The 15,151-nt window shown below is 33.1% G+C and overlaps 1 protein-coding gene across 1 annotated transcript in view; it reads left to right on the top strand.

The window, feature by feature from the left end:
* Positions 1-14,703, top strand: part of LOC106664135 (putative ferric-chelate reductase 1 homolog) — a 48,772-nt gene extending 34,069 nt beyond the window's left edge. The window contains exons 3-16 of the mRNA XM_014389577.2: positions 6,172-6,482; positions 7,291-7,385; positions 7,465-7,585; positions 7,663-7,842; positions 7,957-8,070; positions 9,240-9,399; positions 9,543-9,811; positions 9,874-9,978; positions 10,034-10,190; positions 11,347-11,573; positions 11,660-11,906; positions 12,583-12,695; positions 13,716-13,832; positions 13,927-14,703. Of these exons, the coding sequence (XP_014245063.1) occupies positions 6,174-6,482; positions 7,291-7,385; positions 7,465-7,585; positions 7,663-7,842; positions 7,957-8,070; positions 9,240-9,399; positions 9,543-9,811; positions 9,874-9,978; positions 10,034-10,190; positions 11,347-11,573; positions 11,660-11,906; positions 12,583-12,695; positions 13,716-13,832; positions 13,927-14,067 (2,355 nt within the window). The 5' untranslated portion in view covers positions 6,172-6,173 and the 3' untranslated portion in view covers positions 14,068-14,703. The remainder of the gene's footprint in view (positions 1-6,171; positions 6,483-7,290; positions 7,386-7,464; positions 7,586-7,662; positions 7,843-7,956; positions 8,071-9,239; positions 9,400-9,542; positions 9,812-9,873; positions 9,979-10,033; positions 10,191-11,346; positions 11,574-11,659; positions 11,907-12,582; positions 12,696-13,715; positions 13,833-13,926) is intronic.
* Positions 14,704-15,151: the final 448 nt, after the last annotated feature.

The following is a 15,151-nucleotide window of genomic DNA, read 5'->3' as shown; positions in this document are numbered from 1 at the left end:
CCCAATTTGATTTGTTAAGTGAACAAATAGTTAAACAAGACTTTACACACTTTACTGGTGAGTTGAGCAGAAAAATTACACGAATAATCTGGATCACGGTCTGTCTGAAGAAACAAATTCAATTGTTATTGCCAAGCTTTCGACCTATTTTACGGTCATCATCAGTACGAAACATTCTTAAATATGTCAATGTGTAGACATATTTAAAATTGTCCTGTTGATGACCTTAAAATAGGTCAAAAGCTTGCCATTAACAATTATTATTAAATAGTTAGATTATTCGTGAATAGTGGTCGATATATCTAACATTTAAAAAGAAAAATTACAAATTGCCAAGAAGAGGTCTTAATAACTCGGATCGGGGCTTATACACCGATATTGGAAGCAAATTTTGACATCCAATTAAGCAAAAAATACAAAAATCAAATTTAAACAATATAAATTAAATCCTCTCATGGAAGATCAGGAGTTGGAAACTATATAAATATAACATTTATCTTTTCTACATGAAAAGTGTTGGAAATATTGATTTTTTTCAGTACCGTGAATATAACATAACAATGAATCAGACAATGATAAGGAAGGAGTAGTCGGTTGTCCTTGCTTTGTCCTTCAGGGTTTTAGCTTTCTCTTTGCACCTTCTCGCCTAAAATGCGTTCGGGCGAAACGGATTCCAGCCAGTGACCTTTCCAAATTTTGTTCACTTTCCCATCAATCAAGGGTCTTAAAACTTCCCAATTCGAGAATAGAGTGAGGGAATTACACGGTATTAGATTTGGACTAGAGATAATTGAGAAAATGCCTTGTTTGTCAGTGTTCCCTTCTCGACTAATTTAAAAGACCAGTTTTCTTCTAGGTCCACAATTTCGGGATCAATTCTTAATTATCAGATCGTCGGCGTCGATTTTCAGCCGCCTTCTTACCACGATAACATTTAAAATAGGTTCAAACGATATGTTATAATTTAGGATTATAAACTGTTAAAAACGTTATAGAAATGCATTTTTACGTCAGATGTTAATTACTACCCCACCATGCTTGACATAATCGGGAAATTAATGCGGTCATTTTTTAATTTAAAGTGGCCGCCACTTGATTATTAAAATTGCAACAGTGGATTGGAATACCAGACAGAATCCCACTTGCTATGTGTAAAAAGAGTAATTAACAGTTTTTGATATGTGCTTGATGTCGGTGGTTTCTCTTGACAAAACGGTCTCTTGGCATGATTTGCAATGGCTAATCAATTTTGCTCAAATCTTGCATGCTGAGAGAGGAAGTACGTTCGTGCATCCTTCATTTTCTTCTTAATTATTCCATGGTTTGGACTGCTTGGACCTCAGCTTGGAAGATAGTTGGAACTAGTCCTAGGGGTTTTCTAATGTTCCGCCATTCCCATGGATTTCATGACAATAAATGTAATTAACCACAAAAGAAAAAGCAAGCTGATTGAGTAGAACAAATCTATAGTTGAGATCAATAGCTTAGAACTTTTTAAACGTTATAACTTAATTCATTTTACGTTTTCCTAGTCAATTGATTAAGTTACTTCTTTCAATCAATTAATTATTCTTTGTAAGGTTTTGGTTGAGATAATTGGATAATTGAAAATGGCAAAAAGGAGAGACAATTCGAACGGTTTTAGGCTGAGATGGAAGTTTGTGTTCGAGAGGATCGAAATCATGATAGCTCAAGTGGTAGAGTAGCGGCATATCTAGCCGAAGGTCGTGGGTTCGAATCCTGCTCATGACATTGACTTTTTTATCTCAACCAAGACCTTACATAAAAAGAATAATTAATTGAAAGTTGAAAGCTCGGCTGATACATAGAAATAGGACTTTTCTACTGTGCCGAACTCTGGGGACTATGATATTTAAATAAATATTGAAAAAACGTACTTAAACTTTCTTAAAAGATTACTTAGCTTAAGTAATAATACCCCCCTCTTGGATAATCAAAACAGAATATAGCTTTTTCCGTCAAATTAAAATTTTTTAAACTTCAAATTAAACATTTTTAATTTCAAATTTACCCTTTTTAATTTCTAATTAACCTTTTTAACTTCAAATTAATATTTTTTAATTTCAAATTAACATTAATTAATATTAAATTAATTGATTATTAATAATAAAGTGGGGAGTTTATGGGCCGACAAAAAGCTGAGGTCATCGCCGGCCCTCTGCGTGTTTTCCTTCTTTTTCTCTTCTTTCGCGCGCGTATTTTGTTTTAAACTGCAGCCATTTGACCGTCTCGTTTGTATCTCAGGTTGTCAAATACAGAATAGAAACAAAACATACCATACATACATTTATGTGTATCATCACCACAAACATAGAAGTCTGGTCACATTCACCCTCCGACCCAGAGTACACTATATTCTGAAGGGGCGGTTGAACCCACTCCATTCTCGCTAATAACTTACTTTTACTCTCCAGACGTCTCACACTCACCCCAGCGTATTCGATATTCCTCGGGGCGGGTTTAAACAACCTCTTCCTTTCACGCTAATAAATTATATTCATTCCAATAAATCAACATAAAGTCAACACAAACACACATAGACACTATATACTTTTAAAAATTCCTATAGCCCTGAGGTACCCGAACAGCCATCTTTGCCCGCTGCCGTGCCCGAAGATTTCGCATAGGTCCGATGATATGCTAAAATATTGTCTATATGCCTTCTACAATTGAAAAGGTGCTCGGCCGTTATTCTATCCTTGCATAAAAGGCACCTAGTCACCTACGCGGTCGCTTTCCAGCCAGAAGGCGCCCGTTCGTTGTTCTTGTATGACTTATGCGTAGTCTTGTCAGTATAGTCTTTTCCCTTTTCGAACGGTTCTCCGTGCATCTGGGACCGACGTCTTTCTTACGCTGCCAGTTTAGCAGAGTTATTTCTATTTCTATGATCCCAGTGGTTTTTTCCATTCCCTTTTTACGGTATTTGAAATTAATAGTTTTAGATCCGCTGGGCGTGCACGTTGGGAAGTGTCGTGGGATTTCCAGCGGCTTCTTTGGCCGCCCTATCCGCTTCTCCGTTCCCTGCTATCCCTATTAATTGATTAATAACATAATAATAACGTTATTAATTAATAAAGTAATAAAGCAGCTAAACATCTTGTCCTATGATAATCACGCACATGCATCTGATAAAAAAATCCAGAGCAGTGTGCGAGGTAGTAAGAATCGTCTGGCGGTAACCAAAGATTTTTCACCTAAAGAAATGTTGATAAATGGATCCTTGGTTAGTTAAACGGAAATTATATGTGTCGCTTTTAATGCACATTTTACTCATTTGGATAAACCATCTATTCCTGTTATATCAAAAAATGAACGTACCCTAACAAACATTGCTAATTCTTTCCCTGCACTGAACTTAAGATTGATGATATTATTGATTCTCCTAAAAACTGGGCTTTCACCTGGCCAGTATGTTTTAATAGATTTTTCCTGAAACAATGTGCTCCTTACTTGACTAAATGTTTATATGTGATTGTTTGTTTGAATCTGGCGTCTACCCAGTAAACCTAAAGCAGCTAAGATGATGCCTGTTCAAAAAAAGGGTGGCAGGCATGATATGCATAATTGCAGGCCTATTGACCTGTTATCTATTTTTAATAAAGTCATTCAGAAATTAACACATAACCGCCTAATAGACTACATTGAAAGGTATGATTTATTTTCAAAATTTCAGTTTCTGTTCAGAAAATTGCTGTCTACCGAAGATGCCCTCTATTACATATCTGAAAAAATAATGGTTTCACAAATGAAAAATCTTTCAATAGTGGGTACCTTTCTTGACCTATGAAAGGCCTTTGATCTTCTCTACCACGACTTATTGATTATGAAATTGAATCTTTTGGTGAACGTGGTGTTGGCCTGGATTGATTTAGGTCATAGTTTTCTGGACATTCTCAAAAAGTATTTATAAATGGATTGAATGTATCCACTTCCTCATTCGTGTTACTAGAGCTCAATTCTAGGGCCATTTTTATTTAACATGTTCATCTACGACTTGGTCAGTAGTGATAAGTTTGGATCTTCGTATCTATTCGCAAATGATGCCATTATCATTACAGTGGGTATCAGTGTGACTAATCTTATTTTAGTTTAAATTTAAATTAGGCGTTGTAGTAAGTAAACCGTTGGATGCATAAAAATGGGTTGAAAATAAACTTTAAAAAATCGAAGTCTAATTTCATTAATTTATTTGTAATTTGACGTGTCTATATACAGTGTATAATAAGATAATAAATTATTATATTTTAATCTATTCTAGACTATGTTCGCTATCTTGGTAAACACCTGAACTGGAAACATCTTAAAATTATAAAGCAATTCTGGTAATCATTTCCGCCCATTAACTTCCAGCCGTTGGGATGAAATAAATATCAAGATGATTTGACCTATAACTACTCGTAGTGTAGTGACATGTTTCTTATGAGTAGTTACATTGATTATACAATCGTCATTACAAAAAATTCCTAAATTAAAAAAGAATCATCACACGAGCTGACAAAATTTAACTGTTATTCCCGAATGTATGGGATGTTTAGAAAAGCAAATGAAAATTCAATTTTGTTAGAAATGAAGGCAATTAAATTAAAATCAAAATTAAATTTGTTATGAAAACCCATTATGCATAACAAAGCCCAATGAAATATTAAAAACTCGCCTTTTAGTTTATTAACTGTCTAAAAATAAGGTCATTTTTACTATTGAATTATTAAATTGAATATTATACAAAATTAAACCATTCTTATGATCTAAACTACAAACTGAATAATGATTTACTTTTCGATAATATAAATATATCATTGAACCTATATCAATATGTAATTTTTCTTATTAAATAAATTACCTTGTTTTCCTTTCATTGTCATTTCGTTTATATCTTTCTGCTTTTATCTCTAAATATTCATATTATTTATACTATGCTTTTATTATTCTCCTTTTGCAATTTAGATTTGTTTTTAGCACCATGAAAAGCCTTTGGCTATTTTGGCATCTTGCAATGTAATTTGTTAATGTGTTACCAATCTTTTTGTTCTGACTATCCTCGCTGGTTTAGTCTATTAGATGTATTTCAGCAACATCTTTAGTGGTAGATTTTCGGGTTATTTAGTGATAGACTGTAGGTAGATATATGCGTCTGATAGACCAAATCAACGAGGATAGGAATAATTTGGCAGAAAAGTAACGACCAAACTATAGGTTCATCACCGCCGGAGAGCACACGAGAAATCTCACTGAATCTGTTCATTTTTTCCTGGTATGAATGAATTAATGCCAGTTCTAGAAACGGAAGTAAATATCTAGGGTTCGCGGGTCTGATCCAAGGTTTTCCGACAACCGCTTTTGTCCCTAGGAAATAAGAATCCTACCAGTCGAAAGGCGGAATCTGTGACTCACTTTGGGTTTAGAAAGAATTAAAGAAACAACCTCGGAAACTGGGCGTCTCGCTCTTGTAGATTTCCCCCGATGCAGATTCCGTCGATTACGCCTTCCGCCTTCCTTCTCTCTTTCAAGTTCAATTGCCATGAACTTGCCTGTAACATATACAGGAACGGGGAAATTTCAACTTCTGTCGGTCATTGTCAATAAAAACAACCATCCAAAAAAAATTCTTTCTTCTTAATTCTACAGATTTTCTCTGACATTAAATCAATTTAAATAAGAGTGACGTTGAAAATTTTTCACGCGTTCACTGCGATTTCGTTTGACTGACAGGCGGATAATTTTTGAGAGATTTGAAAAACTGAACGCCATCTTTGTGAAACAACTCACTCATGACGCCATGTGGCGTCGTCCGATGGATCAATCAATTTTCCCATACTCTGATGAATTACGCGTGTACTTTCCCCCCGAAGCTTTCTCACCTTTAAATGAATAAAATGCCTCGAATCAACAAAACAAGCCTTTTACCGTTAAGTTTCTTTCCCTGGACCTTGCCTGAATTGCCCGACAGCGAAAGGAGTCGAGGTGCTCGTGTCCTTGGCTAGATTTTTTCGTCTCCATTCTTTTCGATGAGGTCCAAGGTACAGTTTATATACACAATAACACAAAAATCCTTTTGGAAACTACTTCCACATGGTATTGTTGAAAATGTTCACAAGCACAATTTATGTATTAACTTATATACAAAAAATATAAAAATTTAATTTTTTCCAGATATGATAAGGGCATTTACAATCCTGTTCCTGGCTGAGCTATGTTTCGTGTCAAGTTACAAATCTGGAGCTCCTGTTTCGATGTGCGCCAGCATGACACCATCCCATGCTGGAGTCACACCTCAGAAAACCAGCTCACCATATAAATTGGTTGTGTCAAAAACCGAGGATGAGACCTACATTGTTGACATCCAAGGAAGCCGATTCGCAGGCTTTCTTATCCAAGCGAGGAAAAACATCTCTGTCCCCGAAAGTGTTGGGACATTTACGACTTACCCTGATTACGTCAAGACATTGAACTGCAATGGGATCGTAAGTTATTAGTTAAGACCATAAAAAATATGTGTGTGTAGTAATTGTTCATAATTATTAATAAATGTAGTGCTAAAAAAAACATGCATAAACTCAAGGAACTCTTGCTCTATTTCTCTCTCTCTTTTTATTTTATTTTATTTTTTTTTTTTATATATACTATAATACTATAACTACTATAATACTAAATACAACTAAATACTATAATACACTATTATATATAGCAATTACAAGACAAAAAAAGACCATTTGCCCTCCCCATCTACCTTACTTCTGATCACCTTCGTGTATTACCAACTGTGATTGATGTCTCTACTTGTGGAATTCAAGTCCAATGCCATTATCATTTCTTAAGATCTTATTGAGGTCCCCTGTTCCAATTTTTGGAGCAAACAGGGCTTTTTTATTATACCGATCTTGTTTTGTTTTCCATTTTATGTAATATTGAGAGTAAATGTATTTATTAGCGTTATTGTGTAGTGTAAGAGGGATGATGGAAGAATATCAAGCCACCACCCTACTTAATGAAAATAAATAGGAAAAAATATATTTTAAGAATGAAGGAGTTTGGAGCAGATAAGACAGAGGTCTGTCTTTCAGACTGCCAAAACCCGAAGTAGGTGATTCGTAAGTTCAATTTTGAACCTGTATATACATGTATTTCCTGATTTAAGCTTATATATTAATATAACTGAAGGAACAAAGCTTTTTTATAATTACAATTTAAAATTTATCTTATAAACCATGATTAACCCACAAATCATTAAAGTAACATTTGGTTATTTATTTATATAAAATTTTTTTTTAGAATAATGCTATCACTCATACTCATAATAAGTTAAAAGATGGTGTGGAAGCAGAATGGGAGGCTCCAGAAGATTTTGCAGGCCAAGTAACATTTATGTATGTTCCTTTAACAGTTTTTATTTATTTATTTTTTATTTTTTTAATGAGTTTTGTTAAATTGCTAATAATTGTTTAGAGGTACGGTCGTTGCTAATTACACAACATTCTGGACAAATGTTTTATCTTCACCCATAGAAGTCGAAGGTTCTGATACAAGTCCAGTACCTGGAGAGAGCAGTGGAACTGACATACCCCAGGTCAGTTGAGCTTTATTTAATTTTCATTGGGCAGTTTTTGAGTTAATAGTGCCTTTTAATGCTATTATCAATTTTAGGCACTTTATCAAGATTGTGGCATAAGAAAGAATTGCCTCGGTTTTCCACATGACTGCATTGAACAGAAAAATTGCAGGGCAATAGTTGCTGTCTCCCGAGATAAACAAGAGTATGTATTTGAAATGATGGCCCTTCAAAGCAAATATGTAGCTGTAGGCTTATCAGAAGATGAAAAAATGGTAAAATATTTTGTTATATGTTTATATTGTTTCTATAATATTTTAATTATGACATCTTTATAAATTAATTTAACAAATATCTGCATATTACTTCTATATTAATTATAATTTTAGGGAGCAGATCAAGTTGTGGAATGTGTATTTGATAATTACAAAGAGGGTTTTGAAACCGTCAATGCGTATAGGTCATGGAATATACCTAATAATAAAGCGAACGAGCGTCTCGATGTAAGTTCAGCAAAATTATAGAATTTAGTACACATACTTTCCTAAGAAAAGTGGTATTTATCATTTAATTCATCAATTTTAATAACTTCATCTGTATTTATTATTTTACAAACAAATAATGAGAACAGATCAACCCTTAGTTTAAGATAGAAAATATCCAATTAAGGTCATCAAAAAAGCAGTTTGTTTTTTACTTTCCAGAATATAATTATTATTCTGTCATCAGGGCTGAAAACTAATGATTAGAGGTTTGTTAGACATAGTGTGAAACCAGCATCAACAGGTACAAACCAAAGTGTGCAAAAAATCCACCAAAAACCGTAGACTTTGCCATAAACTTTGCTTTAGACTTTCTGATGTTTGTTTCGCAATTTTTATGTTTAATTGATTAAAGTTTAACTTTAATATTTAAATACTCTACTTTTACTTAATTCCAATAATGAGAATAGATCGACATTTGGTTTAAGATATTAGAAAAGATCCAGTTGAGGTCACCAAAGAACGCAAAGTCTATTTTTCCTAGCAAAGCTTTTAGAATATAATTATTCCATCATAAGGTTCAAAACTAATTATTAGAGGTTTGTGAGGTATATTGTGAATCAAACGTCAGCAGGTATAAACCAAAGTGTGCGGTAAAATCCACAAAAAAACTGTGGGTTTGCAACACACTTTGGTTAAGACCTTCTGAAGTTTGCTTGAATTTTTTTAATGTTTTTATTTATTAAGGTAGAAGATAGTAGAAACAAACCATTTGAGGTAATCAAAGAACGCAGTCTGTTTTTTTTCTAGCAAAGCTTTTGGAAAATAATTACAATTCCATCTTCAGGGCTCACAACTTTAATTGATTAAAAAGTTGCCAAGCAATTGTCAACAGGTCTAAACCAAAGCATGTAGCAAAGTCTACGGTTTTTGGTGGATTTTGCCTCATTCTTTGGTTTTGACCTGTTTACGATTGCTTGACAATTTACCAATTACAGTTAAACTTTTATGCTTAGATTTGACTGTCCATTGTATACCATTGTTACCTTGGAAAATTTCATTCTTCTTTCCTTTAATTACAATTATTACTCAAGTAATTATTTTCCCACTCTTACACAATAGTTTCCTTGATCTGTACCATCAACAATTAATATTAATACTAATTAATAAATTAATTCGCACAATTTCAGGCCAGTACAGTAGGATTGACCTTAATAGAGAATAATTACAATGATGGTAGTGTTTACTGCAAAGTTCATGTCAGTACAGTAACATCAGTTGGCGAGCTTAACTTTGACTTAACCAATAATCAGTATTACCTCCTGCTTGCTGCAGGATCACAAGCTAAAGGTAAGATAATTTGATTTATAAATTTTACTAGAAATAAGTTAATTGAATGCCCTTTCTTGGAATATACATTGTTGTAACATATGTTTAATTTTGATTTATTTTAATATACTGTTCTAATTTACTGGCGTGTATTAAACTTTCAGAAAATGGAGTAAGCTATCATGACGTGGGAAAAATTGTGGCTCACGACAAGAGGCAGGTAACAGATGTGAGCCCAGTGAAAGTGCATGATTCATTTTATGATGGGTGTGATGTCGAAAAAAATTGTTTCGGCTTTCCTGATGGTTGTGTGGCATTGAACAATTGTAAAATGGTTTCATCCATTGTGGCCAAAGGGACTTCTTATATTTTCAAACTGAAATCAAAAGTAGGGACTTACATAGCACTTGGGTTGTCACGAGACAATAAAATGGTCAGTACTATTTATTTTATTTTTTTAAAATTATTGATGAAAGTATGTGTTTCTTAATACAGGGAGAAGACAGTGTCATGGAATGTGTTCATGAACAAGGCGATAATGTTCAAGTATATATGTCCTGGAATAAACCTGGAGAAAAAGCTAATACGAGAGATCAAGTGGTAATTGACCAATTTTTTTTGCTTATATATATTTACTAAATGTACTAATTTTCAGGATCAAAGTGGTGTTCAAGTGGTAACAACCAAGTATGACAATGGAGAAATTTACTGTGAATTTACCAGAGATGTTGTTACTGTTGTGCAACAAAATACTTATGATTTGGCCAAAGATAATTACAACATACTTCTTGTTTCAGGAAGTTCTCTGAAAGGTAAACAAATCATAAATCTAATTTTCTTTTTTTACTAAACTGTATTTGTACATGCAGTTTGGTTCATCTACCTACCACTCTATTCAGACAAAATCATTTTAGTTGAGCCTAACTCTGATTTTTTGACTGTTTTAAAACTCACCAATGCTACTCAGCATTCCATTGCACAATCATCATCCTCTCCTAGAACTCACAATTTATCCACTAAGTTTATCTTCCGTATATCTGCTCCCTTTTAAACGCTAAACTACAAGCTAGGGATCGACAACAATCCCATTATCCTTCATATAAAAGAAAGCTGTTAAATAATTGTTTATTGCAAGATATTACCAAATGTAATCTCATTGTGAGGAATACTGCTGGGTGTTTTGTTCTCACTACAAGTTTCATTTTCTTTTTTTTCATATTTTATATTTAGTATATGATCATAACTGTAATGTGCATTAATGCAATAAATTAAAAAAATAAATAAATTAAGGTATAAATAAATTAAGCTCTACCAGTTAACTGTGCTTCTACAAGCTCATCTCTCCTCTTACTGCTTTCCCCAGTACATTTAATATGTTAAAACCCTTTCCCCTTTTTTCCTGCATGCAGGAAAACAAACCTAAACACTTCCTACCCACTCCTTATTATTTTAACCTGAAATCCTACCTAGTGAGGTGCAACGAGTTTTCAGAAATCAGATCGATACAAGTCGGCATCCAACAAGGGGGCATTCTTGGTTTTCCTTTATATCATCTATACTGCTGACCTACCTAAATACCCCAATAGCATCATCACCGTCAACGTGGACAATCCTATCCAAGCTACTTCCAACATCCAAGAACAACTTGAGCTTATTGAATGGTGCAAAAAGTAGAGGACAAGACTGAATGAAGAAAAATGTATTCAATGTACATTTACATTGAAAAACATTCTTATCCTCCGTTATACATCAACAACAAAGACCGGCTTTGATTCAAGTCAAATAGGCAGGCCCATACCTAGACCACATGCTGACATCACACAAGACTTAAAAAACAACATAACTAAAAAAATGGACAACTTTGAAGACTTGTCCAAAATCTGTCTTGTCTATCTACTCTCCTTCTAATCTGTATTGATTTTAAATTTAAATAATAAAAAATTAATTATATTTTCTTTTAAACTTCAGAGCGAGGTGTTGGCTACCATGATGTCGCTGTGACCATTAGTTCTTCAAAAAGATCATTATCAGATGTAGGAGCATTCAAATCAACATCCAAATTATTTTTGAGACTACATGGATCATTTATGATAGCGGCATGGATTGGTACAGCAAGTATTGGTATTATATTTGCTCGATATTTTAAACAGACATGGGTTGAAAGCTCATTGTGCGCAAAAGATTTATGGTTTGCTGTAAGTATATGTTTTTTGAGGCACAATGATTGTGTGGCTTTTAACCTTCATATTTTTTTAAATTTATATTTAAACTTGTATTTTAGTGGCATAGATTCTTCATGTTGATCACATGGTGCCTAACTTTGATTGCGTTTGTTTTAATATTCGTTGAAGTAGGAGGTTGGGTTGAAGGAAATAGCCAAATGCATGGCATTTTAGGCTGTGTGACCACTCTGTTGTGTTTTCTGCAACCAATCGGAGCAGCGTTCCGACCACATCCCACGGCCAGGAATAGGCCAGTTTTCAATTGGCTACACTGGCTTGTTGGAAATGCTGCTCATATATTTGCAGGTATGTACTTCTTTTACAAAATATTTCTCTTAATTTATGTTATTCTTAATTTTCATTCTTGTCCATTTTTTCTGTTTTGTAATTAAGTTCAAATCATATTACCATGATTTCCACCAAAGAGTGTCTTAAAAACAGTATCTAGTGCATATATTTTAATTATTTATTGTTGTATAATGTTATTATTAAATATTGGATTAGCCACAATTCTACCTATGCCCTCACACCCGCTAAATACATTTTTTCCGGACAAATGGCTCATTCCCGGGAAGAGTTCGTCAGTTACCCAAGAAAACATTTTTCAATTTACATCTATCAAAAACTTTAAATGTCACACGCATACTTTAAAACAATACAAGCAGAATGAGAGGAGTAGCACAAGAATTGAAAGAGGTTATTTGACATTAAAAAAAGTTAATTTTAAGTTAAAAAGTCAAATTACCAAATATTATTTCTTTAAAATCAGTGCTCCAATCTCCCCCTTGTAATATAATTTTAGTTTTTGTACAATTAAATAATATTTTTATAGTTACAGAAATAAATTTAAAATCATAAAGCCGGGTCTTGACAAAATTGTTTGAGATTTAACTTGAGTTTTTTTCATTTAGAAAGAAATTTAGCAGTTTTAAAGTTTTTACAGTTCTATTTGATTATTATTATTATCCACAATTATTTTCAGTTGTGACCATATTTTTTGCCATCCCATTGGCAAAGGCAGAACTACCTGACTGGTTGGACTGGATCCTAGTTGCTTTTGTCGCATTATATGTCTCAGTACATCTTCTTTTAACGGTAAGAAATGTCATATTTGCTGTTGTTGAGTTTAATTATTTTGATTTAGTTAAAAATAGACCAATTTGATATACAAAGCCCAATCAGTGTTGCTTCCTTTCTTCAGAAAATGACAGAGAAGGTATGTCAATGATTCAATGGAAGAATTTGGGGGAATACTTAAATGACCTTATGTCCTACCTAACCCACAATCACATATGCAAGTTACATACGTTGGACAAAAATAGAACAAAAAAAAATCATGGAAACTACAACAAAATTCCAAATAGCATTTCTTAGCATCACTGGTGTTTGTAAAACAACACCCATAGCCACAATGGAACATATTACCTATAAATGTTAAAATAATGGTATCACAGAATCATCAGTCAGTAGAAAGAAAGCATCAAACAAATGCTGGCCTTACTAAAATTTTGGACAACGTTAAAATAACTTACATGGGTACAACTTTCTCTGATATATCAGGAAACTACTAGATTTTAAAAAACCATTCAACATAATTATAAACACAACAAACACTGGAAAATGTCATGAGACAGACAAGACTACTCGCAAAAACAACCCAATGGGAGAAAGAGGAATCCTACAGAAGAAATTAATAACCCTAAGGTTTATTTACCAGATATGCCCCAATAAAATACCACTTTAAGAAAATGGAACTAGTAACCCCAGAAACAGCCCAATTTCAGCTGTTTCTAACAGAGGCAGAGACAGGATAGATCTTATACAAATATCTTGCAATAGTTAGGAAAAGGCTATGGTACTGGAAAACCATTCTTGACTAATGTAGACTTAGTAGAAGTCTCCTCTCATACTCCTAAGAAGAAGTCTTTACTTTCTTAAAGAAAAAACCTTTAGCAGAGATCAGACAATATAGACAAAAGTAATTTTAAGTTTTATTAGTAGTAAAAGTAATTTTGAAGTAATTTGATCATGAACTTTATATTTCAATGACCAAAAATACATAAAGAAATTTTAAAATCATTTATGCAGTACTTTAATAATAGTTTTATCTTTCAGATTGCTGGCTGTATAAGCGAAAGAAAGAGCGTGAAAAGAGTCAGCACATTCCCAATGAAAGACTTAAATACGAGTAGGAGTGCACTTAATAGCATAGAAAGAAAGCAAGATGCACCTGTAAGTAAAAATAATAAAATAGTTTAATAGCAATAATGATGATTTTATTAAACAAATTAAACCAATTGCTAAAATTGATTGTTTTCTGTTGCAGCATTCTGGTTTCCGTAAATTTTTACTCTTTATTCACATCGTCGGCATTACAGCACTAACGGTAACAATAATAACAATAATTGCGTTGGCTCCCATTGAAGCGCAATGGTCGTCACTTCAGAAAAAATTAATGTCTACATAATAATTTTTTTTCTGCACCAACAGTTATCTTTAAATCAATGTTTTTTTTTTGTTGTTTTTATTATGTCTTCATTGTCAATCAACGAATTCAAATTTGAAAAATCTCTTTTACCATATTAATTTCTTCTCATTTCCATAACATTTCTTGTAAAAACATATCATTTGTTATGACTTACTTCTGTAGGAAATGAGATTATAAATTTGTTATAATATTTGAGCCTCGTACCACTAATTTTAATTTATTAAATTTCTGTTATGACATTTAAGCCTTTGAAATGCAGGAAGTGATAATGGCATATTTATATTGAATTTTATGTAGTTATCGAATATATGGCTTAATTTGAAATTATATTAAGTTGTGTACTTTAAAGCATAATCGTACAAGTATGAACAGTATTTGTAGTATGAAAAATCCAAGAAAAACGTGGTCTTTATATATTGCATTTTAAGTCAAAGTGTTGCCGATCATTTTCAGAAGTATTAATATACACAAGTGAACGATTAATTTAAGTCTGCATTGCTTAATTTACTTTTGAAACAACTTGCACTTTAAAACGGTTGGCATATGGCTCACATTTTCTGGGCATAAAAACCAGTCTAATGTTTATTTTTAAATGTGTGATTAGTGACCGTTAATCGATAATTATTCAGAAATCGTGAGATGAGGTCTGGTGTGATGTAGGTTTCAGAAAAACATTTTCTTTATCGTGCCAACGTTTCGATCTTTATTGAGATCATCTTCAGGGCTCAAAGTGTTTGTCTTTTGTGTAATCGTGCCATTCTTGCGTGTCGTATTGAGAGGGCATGTTGGCATGATAAAGAAAATGTTTTTCTGAAAGCTACATCACACCAGACCGCATCTCACGATTTCTGAATATTTATTTTTAAAGATAGCATACCATTTAAATAACCATTTCGATATCCAAAGGTAGGACATATTCTAAATGAAAGTGTATTCTCTTTTAACATGTGTACATTGTAGTTAACTAGGAAACTATCTGCCAAAGTGGAACATCGATCATTCCTTACCAACAAGCAAGTACAGTTCTTGAATTATATAGTTATTAATTCATTAAAATAATCTG

Source organism: Cimex lectularius, unplaced genomic scaffold (assembly GCF_000648675.2).
Source record: "Cimex lectularius strain Harlan isolate CLEC.00 unplaced genomic scaffold, Clec_2.1 scaffold82, whole genome shotgun sequence".
In the NCBI taxonomy this organism is placed as follows: Eukaryota; Metazoa; Arthropoda; class Insecta; order Hemiptera; family Cimicidae; genus Cimex; species Cimex lectularius.
This window is presented reverse-complemented; position numbering and strand designations above follow the sequence as displayed.